The following is a 16570-nucleotide window of genomic DNA, read 5'->3' on the forward strand; positions in this document are numbered from 1 at the left end:
AATCTAAAAATGCTTGAAATTAATAATTATTTAATAATACTAAAAAGGGCTTGACAACAATCGGTGTTTTTTTAATTAATACTTAAAATATCGTTTACATTATAAAATGCATTAGTTTATTAAAAATGCTGTCATACCTACGTATTATTTTATGTAGAAAGACGACAATAAGACGATTCAAATTATTTTTTAGTGTTTTAAATGAAAACACTTGGTTTAATCTTTTAGACACCGGCGTATATTCAACATGTGAAGGGGGGATTTTTTGTGAGGGGGTAAATCTTCAAATTTTTGGTCGATGGTGTCTTTTGAGAGATAGGTATAGTTCCACCTTTTAAATTACTTTTTATCCGCAACCATGCGTCATGGACATCGTTCCTGTTTTATGTTGGGGCGACTAGCTTTTTCAAAGCGCTTGTTTATTTTCGTAAAGATCTAAAAACTCGAATATTATTTCATTTGTCCACTCCTTGGTGTGCGTGCACGTACGCGGTCGAAGAGAAAATGAACGGGAACCGACGCGCACGTCATTAATATAGCAATAATAAGTACATACATACTTCGTTTCTTTTAACAGAGTTACTTTGAGGTCTATCCATTTCGTTATTATTCATAAGTGAAAAAAAGAGGACGCTCTTTTACGTCCCAACAATTTGCTCTAAAGTATAAGATTCGGGTATACTTTCGATACACGTATTATTACTCCTTTCTATACTTTAAGTAATTTTAGAGAAATTAGAAATGTTACTGTATTTTTTATGTTGAAATAGTGAAAGTTACCAAAATCAATAATTTTATCAATTGTTATCATTAACGTATGTTTTTATCATTACGTACCTTTTACCTTTATCATTGTGAAAGTGTACAGATAAACGAGTGTACTGATAAGTGAAATAGTTTATTATCATAGTTGTACATAATGATACAATAATAATAATTATTTATTTATATATATATATATATATATATATATATATATATATATATATATATATATATATATATATATATATATATATATATATATACATATACAGTGTTACCTCGGTTTTCGTCGATAATCCGTACGAAAACAATCATTGAAATTCGAAACCGACGAAAAACGAGAAATGTTCACATATTTTATATACTGAAGGATGAATACCATTAATTGTTTGTTGGAATGGAAACTGCCACGCTTCTACCGAATTATTGGTGCGAGAAAGGTGTTCAACGACTCTATCTCTTATATTCCATATATGAATTGGAAATCTCGGAGGCACGCGTCGCTTTATTCTTAAACGGCCAATGTAGTTATCTTCCCAGTAATCTAATAATTGCGTCATCAGAGTTGGACAGCTATCGATCAAATCTTCAAATGCAGCAGAAACATCAGCTATAGGAATGAAACTAAGTGCAAGCAGCATTTTAATATTGGTTCGAAGGTTTCCATCACTACTATATGCTGTAGACAGATTGAGCTGCTGAATTTTTCGCCAAAGATTCTGACCGAGATAAAATAAACACCCAAATAATCTCGCTTCAGGAAAGACTGTCGAACATGCATTTTGGCTTGCGCTTTCGAAGTCTAACATAATACTAGTCGGATTTAGCGTTGGCTTCGCTTCCTTCAGCTTGCCCAGTATTCTTGTATAACTTTTTTCAGATTTATCAGGAAGCAGGACATACACGAGCGGTACAGCAGATGCATCGATCAGCGCATGAATCGTAAAAATTTGCAAAAAAATAGTAGGCGCAACTTTAAGCATTCCATCTATAAACCAGTACTTATGTTCTTTAAGAAGGTCAATATTCAAATTAGTCCCAAACATCAAAATCCTTTTCGTGTCATCAGCACCGGAGTCCCAGAGCAAGAAGTCTTCTTGTCTTAAGGTTTGCTTCAGAAAAATAGGAATTAGAATATCGGCGAGCGAATTCACTGGAGCATAAGAAACACAGTTTTTCTTTCGTTGTCGCTCAATCGTACTTTAAGAAGCTGTATATTCTGGCAGTTTACACGATATCTCCAAAGAAACTCCCGCTGTAGCTTGCTGGATGATCTGGCGAGGTGTTTCAGCAGTTGTTGTTATTTCTGTTGCGATCTTCATTGCTTCATTTTGATCTGGATCTGCCGCGTGATTATGCTCTGTGACAACAGTATCTACAGCATCTCGGCTTATCTTCACACGCCCAAAACAATCTTTTCTTGGACATCTCCAAGACGCGCCTCCATCAGCCAGTATCTTGTCTCTGCGATACCGATATCTGTAATGCAAAATATGATTTTTGTCCACCTGTGATTTAACTTCTTCCATGACTAAAATAAAAAATAATTACTTATTGATAAAATATATAATATTTTATTAAATTTACCATAGCTTTTGTTAATTAAACCAAAGCACAAATAGTTAACTGACTTAAGCTGTTATTGGAAGTCAACTAAATGTTTATCAAACTTCATTGCCCTTTTGTAGAGAAAAGTTGAAAGGTTTATGAAAGTACCAAATATTCGCAAATTTGTTAATAATACAAAGCTATAAAGTACAACATGTGCTTCATTTTGTAATCACTTACAGTCCTAATCAAAAAAGTTTAAAGATTTATGAAAGTAGTAAATAACCGCAAATATATATAAATATATTAATAGCACCTAAACATATTGGCGCAATTATGTTGCAATAAATATCATGAAGCATTTAATTACATTTTAGAAAAACTTCGTAATCATTCAGTAGGAAAATAAATAACTGTAAAACTAATTATGTATTATATATATATATATCATTTTCCTTCATTTTATTCAATTTTATAATTTTAATTTGCACGGCAATGTCGGCGCGGCTGTATCGTCGCACAGTGTACGATTTGACCAATCTAGCTGGACAAATTCAGAATCAGACCTATAGGATTTTAAATGGTCTCAAATTACAGTTTAGAGATGTGGCAGCAAATAAAACACAATTTTGTTAATCCTACTAAATTTATTTGGATTTTAACAAAGTTTTTATGTGAGCAAAATGTTTTATGCTGCTTTTCTTAGGCAGTTTCCGCAACAAAGAAATGTAGGGATCAGACGACATTAATAAATATTGAAATAAATCATAATTTGTGCGAACACAAGAAGTTTTTAATGAATGACCTAATCTGACCTTCCTAATTTCTTTGTTTTTGCCCTCTGAAGCCTCTTCAGACATTTGTCCTATTATTTCTGCTCTGGGTATATCTATCTCATCCTATACCCGTTATACCACGGGTATAGGATGAGATATAAGTCTCTTGTTTCCAAACAATATTGCTTAAATTTGTCCGGGTCCATTTCATAGCCAGATGCTATGACTGTAAGAATAGTACCGAGGCGATAAATTAAATTTTCTTTGATACCGGTGATACAAGACGTTGCTTTAAAATCGTGAAAAGCGCCCTTGCAGTGTTCCCATCGTTGCTCGTACCAAAACCTGGTTTAACTTTGTCTACTATGAGACTGACTTCTTTGAATTTACCCTTTATTTCATCCTTCTTCTTAAAAATGTCTTTATTTGTCTCTGATCTGACTTGCCACTCAGCTATTTCCATTCGGTAAGTAATATGCAATAAGCATTCCATTGTGCGGATATAAGCATGCAGGCTAGATATTCCAAACCGGTACATATTTTCATCAGGCTCTCTCACGGTTGTGGTCGAATTCATCTCCATGTGTAAATATTTTTGTACATCTGAACAGTGAAATTGTTTGCAATAAATAAAGCCAACGCTTCTTCCGGGGTGTAAGGCTGTTGTTCTTTTTTCACGCTAATTCGTCTCCGAGCTTTTTTATAACCAGTAGCTCGTTTTGGTAAAACTGTAGATACTTCCTCCATTAAATTAGCAGCGTCTTGTTTTCCACTGGCTCGCACACTTAATTGTGCAGCAAAAGATAGCTGTGCATCGTTATATTTTTCTAATTGAACCTTGAGCTTTTTCGTTTTTGTACAAATATCTTCAAAACGCTTTTTCCATCAACCAATACTGAAACTTGGTTTCGGTGACTATTCGTGGAGCATATTAAACACTAATTCTTAATTTAACCATTTTTCATGGGCACTTAAAAATAAGTCTAATCGTCTCTGTTTACGAAGCCATTTCACGCGAATCTTCTCACATTCTTTTTTCAGAAAGGTCCATAAGGGCTTCTCCTGATCTTGTGTAAGGAGCAAATCAACAAATCTTGACTTTACAAACACTTGTCTTTGGACGGGATAGAACGCCAAAAGTAAAATAATGACTTTCGTGAAATTTGGGCACCTATAAAGAAACAAATTAAAAATCTTTAGAATCACACATAATTGCACAAAATAATTATGTTGTTAAAAAACTATAATGATGCAAGAATACGTTTAGAGCTTTGTCATGCCTTGACTCAACTTCACTACATACTTTAAGACCGTCCAAAGTTAATTTTTGTGGTTTTTTTTTGTTGTTTTGAAAATGGTATATTTTAAGACAATATTCAAAAGTATTCACGAATATTTTGGTAGATTAAAATGCAATGATAGATTGATAATTACCTCTAGATGAAGAATCCATCACTAAAAAGTACTTAAATCACGCAAAACACAGTAAGACATGCACAAACGTCAATGTTCACAGCTACACTGAGCGGCTAATCGCGGCTACCTAGATCCAAAACGGTAACTTTTCCCATTGTTATTGAAGGGATCGCGGCTCAAAAACTGTTTTGGGGTACGTTACCGGTTGTAGGGAACATTCAAGGGTATAGTAATATTTTAAAAAAGCAATATCTGGACATTATAATTTTAGACTTTTGTCCCCCTAGATTAGTCAAATCGTATGCTGTGCGTCGCGGCAATGTCGGGGTTGTATTGCACGGGATTGTCTTACGCGGCTATGTCGGCGCGGGATTGTTCGACGCCCCATATAAAAATGTAGTGTTTTAAAAATTTTAACAGGAATAATATTCATTAATATAGCAATTACCAATAATATGTATAAGGCTAAACTAAAATAGTAAACAAGAGGTTTATAACATTTTATTATTGAAAAAAATTATTGTTCAGTAAAATTAAATACAATTAAAATATATTCTTAATGATACATTTATTTAATTGAGTGATCCATCAACATATACTATATCTATTAAAATCAATAAAAATAGTTCATTAAAAGGATTTTTAAAATATACTATTTAATTTTAAATTTATTCTATAAAAATATAAAATTAAATTTATTTTTTATAAATATTAAAAATCATATTTTTCAGTAAATATTTATTTGAGATGCCATATGTGCTACGAATGAACTGAAGTATCATTTTATAGAATCTATGTATACAGCATTTACTTGCCGTTTTCCTAATTATGTACACGCATATGCCTTGTAAGACATTCTTTATATTTGAATGATTTATCACATCCTTCACATTTAAAGAGCTTAGAATTATTATGAATACTCATGTGTCGAACAAGATCGCATTTACGCTTCAACAATTTTTCACATAGGTCACATTTATATTGCCAAGAATCACTATGCACTTTCATATGCTGTATAAGGTAACGTTTAAATGTGAATACTTTTTCACATATGTCACATTTAAAGTCCCCAGAATGATTATGAGTTTTCATATGCAGTATATATAAATGTTTTAGCATAAATGCTTTTCCACATTTGTCACAATTAAAGTCACCAGAATCACTATGAATCTTCATATGCCGTAAAATGTACCGTTTAACTGCAAATTCTTTTCCACATATGTCACATTTAAAATCACCATAATCATTATGGGTTTTCATATGCCGTATAAATAAATGTTTAAGCATAAATGCTTTTTCACATTTGACACAATTGAAGTCACCAGAATCACTATGAATCTTCATATGCCGTAAAATGTAGATTTTAAGCGTAAAGACTTTTCCGCATATGTCGCATTTGAAAACACCAGTATCATTATGAATTTTCATATGCAGTAAAAAAAGATATTTAAGTCTGAATGCTTTTCCACATATGTCACATTTAAAGTCGCTAGAATAATTATGACATTTCAAATGCTGTAAAAGGTAACCTTTATGCGTGAATGATTTTTTGCACATGTCACATTTAAATTCACTAGATTCATTATGAATTTTCATATGCCGATTTATGCTACTCTTTATGAACTTTCCACATATCTGACATTTACATGGACTTTGAGATTTAATATGAATTTTTTCATGCTTTAAAAGAGTAAGTTTAAGTTTGAATGTTCTTTTACATTGGTTACATTTAAAGTCACTAGATTCACTATGAATTTTCATATGGCGATTTAAACTACTTTTTATTGACTTTCCACATACATCACATTTATGGCCACTTTGAGAATTTCTATGAATTTTTACATGCTCTAAAAGATTGTGTTTATGTTTGAACGTTTTTTCACATTTGTCACATTTAAAGTAAACAGTTTCATCATGAATTTTCACATGCCTTAAAAGGATAGCTTTACCTGTAAAAACATTTTCACATTTGTAGTCTTTAGGATTACCTTCATCTATATCAAAATGCTGAACACTGCCTAAATGATTATGGCTTCCTTCCTTTTCTTGGTTCTAAAAATTTGATTTAGTTTGTAAGAATACTTTATCATAAACACATTTGAAAAAAGCATTTACTTGTGTTTCCATAAGATCGTCTGAAATCTTTTCAATTGTATTTTCTTTTAGTATATTTTTAACGTCATGTATTTCTGAAAAGATAGATTAACATTAAATTAAAATCTAATAATATAAAAAAAGAGCTTAATTCATACCTGCTTCAAACATGTCATCCGCTTGATGTATATTATAATCTTTAATGTCATTATCCTCACACTAGAAAAAATAATATTTAATATTACAATGTGTTTAAATCATAAAGATACATTTTTACTATTGATTTTTTACCTTTACTATACATTCTGTTGTGTTAATACATTCCATTGATTCAACGCTTGGTTCTGGAAAGACAATAACATTTTACAAGATGCTGTTCCAAGGTTTGGATTGGCAAATTTTTGGTGTGTGAAAATTTTTGATTATTATTTTGAGCATGATTATTTTTACCTAACTGTTCTTGAAAAGTGTATGAAATAAAAAGGGCATCTCGTAATATTTTGTTTATTTACGGATGCTGCGGGAGCTAAAAAAGAACTAATAGAGGTCAATCTTTCTCAAAGAAGGACGTCTAGTCTCCATAAATTATATATGGAATAGCATAGTTCGAGCCCCGGCAGCGCCACTCAAATTTTTATTTATAAAAATGCGCTATTATTAAAAAAAACAGCCCCAGCTGCAGTGACATCTATTGATTATAAACTGTATAGCACATAATAATTTATAATTAATGATATAGATGTCACCGATTCCCAGATTTTCAGTCTAGTAGTTAATACTAAGTATTATTGTCTGATTGACTTACTCAGTTGGTACACATTTGCTTGTTGTAACGCATAGGGCTTACCCATGTTAAGTTACAACGGAAGATTTAATAATAAAAAAATATGGTTTGTTTTTTTTAATTATTGGATATACAAAAAACAGACGAGCACTGTTGCAATATTATTATCATTGCGAAGTTTTCTTCAGTTGTCATATATACATAAGGTGACCATTTTTTCTGGAGTACAATCCTGGACATCTGTCGGGGGGGGGGGGGGGAAGGGTAATTTAAAAAATTCTTCTTAATGAAACAAATACTAATAAAATAAAAAAAAAATTATAAATAACATATAAGTAATTTAATTGATTTTATAAGTATTTTGTGAGAGAAGAGACAAACATAATAGCGTAAAGGACCACACGGAAAATCAGTTCACAGTAAATATTCTCTGTCGTTAAAAGAATCCCTTTGGGCGAAACGGTCACGGATATCATGAATCACCACATCCGTGATCGTTTCCGAAAAATGCAATACGACCTCGGACGAGCGAACGTCGCACTCTAAAGGCGGAGACGTATTTCGCCGTTCTACGAAGCGACTGCAGCGATTGGCCAGCAAGTCTAACCACTAAACTATATAATCCCGGACTCCAATGAGAGGCAAACGGTCAGAGAGACAGACAGACACAGAGACGACTTGAAACTCCTGAAAGACCTTCGCCGCAAGAAGAACTACATCGCTGCAGGCAGCCACAAGAACCTTGAGGATCATCCACGGGCATCATCACCTGCGACAGCTTCACTACATGTAAATATATAAATAAAGTCTCATTGGCCACAAGGTCAATCACCCTTAGGGCCTTAACTTAAGAAATTTAAGCCAAAGTTTTGTCTGTTCATTTGTAAAGAAGTTTTTTAAAACTGGCGGACATTTTTCAACTGAAAGAAAATAGTTTTCGATATCCCTAATATTTTTTTGTGTTCTACCTCTGCATCACTACAAAATTGTTTCAAATCGATCTGTACGTGAAAATATAACATTAGCTAAGCACACACGTACGGATCTGACCGTCGGACATCTGACGGTTCTGTCCGGGCTTGACCACAGACGCAAAGTATACGAGCTCGGATCTGTCTGTGTCTGAGCTCTGACTTCGTTCGTCGGATCAGTCGTATTTCGTAACGGACACTTGTTGGACGTTACGCGTCCATTTAAAATGGTTGTCTGCTCTTTCAAAAGAGCAAAAACTCGCTATAATATGTGGTGAATTTATCTGTTTGGAAGAAAAAAAGTGTAGAAAAGTTTGGGTGAAGCAATGGCTGAAAAATTGGCATAGATATAGCCATATGAATCTCCTCAAAGAATTGACAATCCATGAACCTGTAGATTTGTACAATTTCTTACGAATGGACAAATCAGATTTTGAATACCTACTAAATAAGGTGAAGCCCTTAATTGAAAAGAAAAACATAGTAATGAGATATGCTGTTAGTTCAAGAGAACGTCTTACAATAAGGTTACGTTACCTGGCTACTAGAAATTCGTATGAAGATCTAAAGTTTTTAAGCGCTATTTCACCTCAACTGCTAGGAATAATTATACCAGAGACGTGCTGGGCAATTTTTAACACATTGAAACAAGAATTTCTTAAGGTGATTTACATTTATTAAAATTCAATTTAAAACAAAAAGAAATTAATACAAAAATAAAGTAATATAAAAAATAAAGTAATACAAATATAAAGCTATACAAAATATAAATATTTATATTTTAAAATAATATCAAGTTGAAAGAAAATGACATACAATTGATGAACAATAAAAGAACAGTTCTCATTTAGTTTGCCTAATTTACCGTAATACAAATTCGTCACTTATTATTTTTTGGGCTATAATATTTTGCAGACTACTCATAGAATTCAAATCTTTAATCACTGATTCACCAAATCCCTCAAATTCTGTTCTTAGTTCATTTGTTCTCGCTGCTTCTAGAGTAGAAGTTGCAAATTCAAGAAATTTTGCTTTTTTACTGTTAAAAGTTAAAGATTTTTTTTTTCGTTGTTTTTTTTTTTTTTTATAAAAGTTTATTTCTTAAATAGACATAGGTAAAATAGCATACAGATATATTAAATGCACAATACTGGTTCATAACCATTTACATTGTTTACAAATTGTTAAGTTATACAATAACATAAAAAAGAATAATAAATTATACGAGAGTATACTAAATTTAAGGAAAAATACATAAAACCTTTTACAAATTAAAAAAATCCAAAAAAAAAAAAAAAAAAAATTTGGAAAAGAATGAAGCAGATGAGAAAAAACAAATTATACAAAATACATAATATACAAAATAAAACACATACAAAGGTAAATAAACCTAGCCCTGTAGACCTGAAACTGATGACACTGCGATGAGCTTAACTGCATCAAAGCAATATGTGCTTAGGCATTTTATGTTTGTATTTAAATTTAAGTTTTGCTTTGTCGTAATCACCGATTCTTGAAATTAGTGGGTTTGCGTGGTCTCGCGAGATTTTTTTATAGTATTTTTCGGTTTGATAATAACAGTATTCTTTAATGGTAGGAATTAAATGTTTGGTGTGGAGTTTTTTAAGGTTAGTATAAAACGGTGTATTATAAATTATTTTTATGGCTTTATTTTGGATTACTTGAAGTTTATTAAAATTACTATTACTCGCGTTACTCCACACTGAACAAGCGTAAGTTAAAACAGGTCTGATTAATTGTCTATAGACTAGAATTTTATTTTTTATTGTAAGCGCACTTTTTCTATTAAATATTGATTTTAGAGCCGCAATGGCGCCGAGCCCTTTCGACCGGAGTTCAGTTATATGTTTATTGAATTTTAGTCTGGAGTCCAGGTGTATACCCAGGTATTTAACGCTCGCTCTCCATTCAATGTTATGCCCTTGTTCACTTTTAATGGGTGCAGGCAAGGGTTGTCTACGTTTAGTGAATATTATAGCTTCTGTTTTGTCTTGATTAATTTTAATTCTCCATTTCATAAAATATTTTTTTAAGTTTTCAAGGGATTTTTGAAGTTTGACTGCAATAGGTTTAAGACCATAAGAACTAGTAAGGATTGCGGTGTCGTCAGCGTACATTGAGAGTTTAGTATTTTTTAACATTGGAATATCATTAGTATATAGAATGAAGAGAAACGGGCCAAGTATACTTCCTTGAGGAACACCAGCTGGTATTTTACGCGGCGTCGAAAATGTATTATTTAGCGAAACAACATAGCTTCGATTCTTCAGGTAAGACCGTAACATGTGAATAATGTAATAGGGAGTTCCATATTTTAAAAGTTTATACATTAATCCATCATGCCATACTGTATCAAAAGCCTTTTGCATATCTAATAATAAAAGACCAGAACTTTTTTTCATATTAAAATCGGCAGATATGTGCTCTGTTAATCTATTAAGTTGATGCGTAGTCGAGTGATTTTCGCGAAAACCAAATTGCTCATTTATGAGTTTGCTATTAAGAGATTCCTTTAATCGAGATAATATAATTTTTTCAAATAATTTGCTAAATGAGGGCAGTAAACTTATCGGGCGGTAGTTAATTGGTATGTTATCTGCTTTGCCAGGTTTTTTTATCGGATGAATTTTTGCCGTTTTCCAGATTATTGGGAAATATCCAAAAGATAAGCATGAATTAAAAATGTTATTTAAGTACTTAAAGCAAACAAAAAGAAGGTTTTTAATCAATATATTCTCTAATTTATCTATACCTGGAGCCTTTCTATTTGATAATCGTTTAACAATACTAAGAATTTCTGATATGCCGACTTGGTTAATGGATTTTTTATCTATTGGAGTTTTACTAATATCTTTAATTGCCCGGTCTACTTTATTTTGGGTTTTTTGGTCAATGTAATTTTGCGTAAGTTGATAAGATGTAGAAAATGTCTCAGCTAAAATCTCGACCTTCTCCTGAGTCGTGTTAGCTACGTTGTTTCCGGTTTTTAAAGGTGGTATATTTGAGTTTTTATTTTTAAGCGATTTCGTCATTCTCCATATGGAATTATCTCCCGGTTTCAAAGCTTTTAGTTTACGCGACCACGAAGCGTTTTTGATGTTTTGAATTTGAACGCGAATTTCATCAGTTAGTTTGTTAATTAGAGTTTTAAGTTGGGGCGATTTATTTTTATGCCATTGCTTTCTCATATTATTTTTAATTTTAATACGTTTAATTATTTCTGGGGTGAGTTTTATGTTATTCCAAATATTTTTACGCGACGGAATTGATGATATTTTGGCCTGCTCGATCACGGATGTTAAGTAATGAATATCATCGTCAATAGTTTTAGTGTCATTTGAGGTATAATTCTGTCGTTTAATCAATACCCGAGACTCTACTATGCTCCTGAATCGCTTCCAATCAGCCTTTGCATAATCAAAAACGACCTCAGACACCATCTCGACCTCACCGTCCAACGTAAAGAACACTGGAAGGTGGTCCGAAGACAGAGCCTGGATGCAGTGCATGTTTGAAATCCGGGAATTACCCTTGACCAACGTTATGTCCAGAATTGACGGTGTCGTGTGGTTGGTAGGGTAATGCGTTGGGGATTTCGGAAAATTTACAGTAGTGTCCGTATCGTGTAAATAATCAAAGATTAATTTACCGGATCGATTCGCACCGGGGCAATCCCAATGCATGTGTCTCGCGTTGAAGTCTCCAGTTAATATCACGGATTCTCCAAGACGAAACACATCATCAAGATCACCCCGAAGCAACCTGTCACCGGGAGAATTATACCCCGCAACAATTATTATTAATTTGTTATCGTGTTTAATTTGTATCGCGACGGTTTCGAGATTAGTCGTGTTTGTTGTAATGCGCGCGTGTTTAATTGATTTTTTTACAAATATCGCGACCCCTCCGCCTGGCCTTGAGAGACGGTCCCTCCGGAGGCAGACAAAGTTCGGTATAAAAACGTTGACGTGTGGTTTGGGGTAAGATTCGGTGATTACGACAATATCAATTTTGTACTCACTGATCAGCAGTTCCAGTTCTCCAGTTTTATTTCGGAATCCGCGTGAATTCCACGTCAAAACGTTGAGCCCCACCTTAAAAGAGCACATCGAGATATTCGACCATCATCAAGGCGATCTCCATTTTGCTGGCACACTTTCCAGCCTTGGTCCTGATTTCTTGAAGGACGAGCAACATCCTGCGTAGCTCTGAAGTTGGCATTGTGTCTGAGAGGGGCTCCTCAGGCTGCCTGGATTGGGGTCGTTGTGGCGCCTTGTTTTTTGGTACTGGTGCGGCGCCAACCTGGGCGTTCCATGAAGTGGCTGATGAGATCACTGCTGGGGAGGTTGAGGTTTTTACCAACGCTGGTTTCGTTGGTTTCAGTGCTGGAAATTGCGCTAGCTCGAGGTTGAATGTGTTTTTCGGCTGCGACGAGTGAACAGTGGGAGTCGGTCTCTGTTGTCTCTTCTGAGTTTTCTTTAGGTATTCTAACCTACGAGGGCAGTCCTTAAAATTGGCCGGATGGTCTCCTCCACAACCAGTGCAGATGGCGGGTGCTTCTCGTCCTTCTTAGAGCACTCGTTCGTGGCGTGGTTTCCGGGGCATTTGACGCACCTGGGAGCTCGTTGACAATTTCTTGCAGCGTGGCCGAATTGTTGACACCTGATACATTGCGTTAAATGCAACTTATTACGCTTGTACTTTTCAAGCGTGGCCTTGGTGAAGCAAACGTACCGGATGCTTCTTATAGTGCTCGTTGTTGTATTAGCCGGAAACTGGACAAGGTAGAGCCTGGTGTCTCCTTGTTTCTCGGTCTTGGTCTTCATTGCCGTCACCTTGACGACGCTAAGTCCTTGACGTTCGAGATCAGCGGCGATGTCTTCGGTGGGGACCTCTGGGAGCCCTCTCAGCACGGATTTCACTGTTTTATCGTCGTCAGCGGTGAATGTGTGAAAGGCGCGTTGGCCCTTCAGTCCATCCATTAACAACGCGCGGGCTTCAAACGACGCGCAAAGTACTGACACATTGCCACTTCCCGTGTATCGCAACGAGAAGTTCGATGTTTTTGCGATCGACTTAATTAATTCGATCGTCTGGAGGTGTGTTCCCGTGATCTCTACGATCACAGGCGGTATCCTCTGCTGCTTCCTTTCGATCACTTCGGGAAGCTTTTCATACCTGTTTTGGCTCGTGGTCGGAGGCATCTTGGCATCCTGGGAAACTTTCCATGTCTTTTTGGGTACCTGCCACTCATGGTCTGGCAGGCCTGAAGTTGATGGAGAGGCGTTTAGGTACGCCTTCAACGTTCCAAGAGAACGCTTACGCGTCTGCGCCTTTTTCATGGCGCTGTCTTTGTAGCTAATTGCAGTGGGCGTGTCTATCGTTGCAGAACGGTAGCGGGGGTGTCCTTTGTGCGATAACGGAGCGAAGCGTGAATGCGACCGCTCGCGTCAACAGCACAGAGTGGACTGGATCGTTTTGTGTTGATGATAGTGTTATTACTGCCTGGTACATCTGATTCTGATGTCTGGGGTCTAGAAGGTGAAGGTGTCAATCTGAAAATAAAAATAATAAACTATTTAATTTTGTTACAGTTTCCAAGCACTGAAGAAGAATGGCTTCAGATTTCAAAAGATTTTGAAGAGCTCTGGGATTTTCCACTTTATGTGGGTGCTATGGATGGGAAACATGTAACTATCATCGAACCCCCAAATACTGGTGCATACTGCTACAATTACAAAGGATTTTATAGTCTTGTTCTATTCGGTATTGCAAATGCAAAATACGAGTTTATATACGTACACGTAGGCACTAACGGAAAAGTTTCAGATGGAGGAATATTGCAGGAAACAGATTTTTTCGATATGTTACAAAATGAAACATTTAATTGGAATATTAATAACTTTAGAATTTTCTGCGAAATTCAGAGTACTTTTAACTACAATATCACTGACTAAATTAAAAAATATTGATGGTGTAATTCTAGCTTGTTGTACACTTCATAACTTGTTGAAGAGATTGGGTACTAGCTAACTCAACACCAGGAACGTTGATCAGGAAGATTAACATCATCACATAACTCATGGCGATTGGCGTCAGAACAGTAACCAATTACACGGTTTACAGTTAAATCGCGCATATAACGATCCTAACAGAAGAGAAATTCGTGATGCATTAAAAATTATTTTAATTTGTCTGGTGCTGTTCCTTACCAAAATGAAATTGTAATTACAATTTAAGTATATAAAATAAATATAAAACAGATACTCACATTATACGCGTCTTCATCTTCACCTTGACCAATACTTGAAGTTCCCGACTTAACCTCTTCCTGATCCAATGAAAATTGCATTAGATCAAAATACCACAATGTGGCTTCATTGATGTTTTCAGCATCAGACCCAGTTCTTCTTGATTGTCTTTGAAGGCGAAGTTCACGACGAAAACCAATTTTTAACGATTCAATTTTCGTTTTAACGAGTTTCAAATCTGCTTCTGGATTTATTTCCTGACATTTTTCAATCAATTTATAGTAAGACTGTCGTTTTAAATCTTTATTCAAATATAGTTTTTTGTCTTTAACTTTCCATAAACACTGCAAAGATTTATAAGGTTCTATGAAACTTATCCAAAATAATCTGTTATCGTTGAATGACATTTTCAAGAAAATTCGAACACGCGATGTTACCGAGCGCTAGAGCGTAACTGGCGGACACAAATATTTTTAACACACGTATTTAGTTTACAATATATTTGTCTTTGATAAAAAACATGTCGAAAAAAACATTTTTAACGGTAATATTGAGTGACCGATGGGTCATAAAGTAATAAAACCTTATGAGCAAAATCTTATTTAGATCTTTTAGACGATATACCTACCGATGGCGGCAACTTTGGCACAAATAAATAAAGGCAAGCGATTTTATGGCCCGGGTCGTAAAATCACTTAAAGAACAAATTTTAACAAAAAAGAATGTAAACCATCGGGTGCGATACATTTTAATTATCTTTCAAAAAACAACGGAGAGTCGAGGGCTGCCTATAAAACATGCCTATTTCCATTGATACTGTAAACCATATTAAGCTCGCTATCGACTGAAGAAAGATCAATTATATCTATGGCTTTCAATTTTATTGAAAGCATATGAATGAGCTCGACTTGGAAGATTGTCGAAGATAAAAGCAAGAAAAGTTGAATTTATATCGAGTTTAAAGTAAATTCTAAATGACATTTATTAATAATAATAATATATACATACATACATATATGTATATCTATATACCTTGATCTCTTCATACATATTCAATAGTGATAATCACTCAAAATCACTTAAGGGACAAATTTTAACAAGAAACACCGTAAACCATCGGGTGCGGATAACACCATTGCGATACATTTTAATTACCTTTCAATTGACAAGAGTGGAGAGTCGAGGGTGCCTAAAAAACATGCATATTTCCATCGATATTGTAAATCATATTTTACATCGATACTGTTAACCATATTTTCAGAAGAAAGATTAAATTTATCTGATTGGCTTTCAATTTTATTGAAGCTGAGATGGCATATGAGCTCGACTCTGCCCGTCGGGACATTTATTAATAATAATAATAATAATAATATATACATATATATATATATATATATATATATATATATATATATATATATATATATTATATATACCTTGATCTCTTCATACATATTCAATAATGATAATAAGTTTAATTTTAGTGTAATTGAATTATAATTTTTTTTATGTATTAATATACATATCTAGAATCGATATTTATATCATTTAAGTGCATCTTAAATTTATATTATTTTTTTTATTGTATAGTGATGTAATAGAAATCTTTTAATTGGGTAATAAAGTTTTAAAACTTTTAAATAATTAGACGTTGACGGCACCGTTGGCGCAAATTAATAAAGGCCCGGGTAATAAAATTATTTAAGGGACAAATTTTAACAAAAAAACACTGCAAACGGTCGTTTACGCGAGCGCGATCTATGCTCAGGTCTGCTTGTCCGTGTCTGATCCGTTCGTTTTGAGCACGGACAACGGACAGACAACAGACGATCTGTTCGAGAGTTTTTACACCACACACTAGCGGATTTGTCCGTCGGACATCCATCTCGGACTAATCCGACGGGCAGGTCCGCCCGTGTGTGGCCAGCTATAAACTAAATTTAT

The 16570-nt window shown here is 34.3% G+C and overlaps 3 protein-coding genes and 1 long non-coding RNA gene across 7 annotated transcripts in view; all 4 read right to left on the reverse strand.

The window, feature by feature from the left end:
- LOC148230516 (uncharacterized) overlaps nt 1-16570 on the reverse strand; it is a 34609-nt gene that overhangs the window by 17813 nt on the left and 226 nt on the right. For all 4 annotated transcript variants that reach the window (XR_015811126.1, XM_088195548.1, XM_088195549.1 and 1 more), the window contains exons 2-5: nt 6891-6943; nt 6758-6818; nt 6621-6694; nt 6455-6557 (exon numbers count right to left, since the gene is read on the reverse strand). Coding sequence is in view for 3 of the 4 variants with exons in the window: in XM_088195548.1 (XP_088051674.1) it covers nt 6455-6557; nt 6621-6694; nt 6758-6818; nt 6891-6943 (291 nt within the window). In the remaining variant the exon portion in view is untranslated. The remainder of the gene's footprint in view (nt 1-6454; nt 6558-6620; nt 6695-6757; nt 6819-6890; nt 6944-16570) is intronic.
- Nucleotides 1038-1958, reverse strand: LOC148230517 (uncharacterized). Its single transcript, XM_088195568.1, has one exon. It carries the CDS (start codon nt 1809-1811, stop codon nt 1077-1079), a length of 735 nt encoding a protein of 244 aa, XP_088051694.1. The 5' UTR covers nt 1812-1958; the 3' UTR covers nt 1038-1076.
- LOC148230518 (uncharacterized) lies at nt 5183-6418 on the reverse strand. Its single transcript, XM_088195565.1, has one exon. The coding sequence runs from the start codon at nt 6264-6266 to the stop codon at nt 5328-5330; it is 939 nt and encodes a 312-aa protein (XP_088051691.1). The 5' UTR covers nt 6267-6418; the 3' UTR covers nt 5183-5327.
- Nucleotides 10129-15460, reverse strand: LOC148230519 (uncharacterized). The gene is made up of 3 exons (XR_015811131.1): nt 14647-15460; nt 13234-13930; nt 10129-13127 (listed from the first exon to the last, which is right to left on the reverse strand). It is a non-coding gene; the product is annotated as an uncharacterized LOC148230519 (long non-coding RNA).

This window comes from Plectrocnemia conspersa, unplaced genomic scaffold, assembly GCF_051122295.1.
Source record: "Plectrocnemia conspersa isolate PC_06_02 unplaced genomic scaffold, ASM5112229v1 ptg000010l, whole genome shotgun sequence".
In the NCBI taxonomy this organism is placed as follows: domain Eukaryota; kingdom Metazoa; phylum Arthropoda; class Insecta; order Trichoptera; family Polycentropodidae; genus Plectrocnemia; species Plectrocnemia conspersa.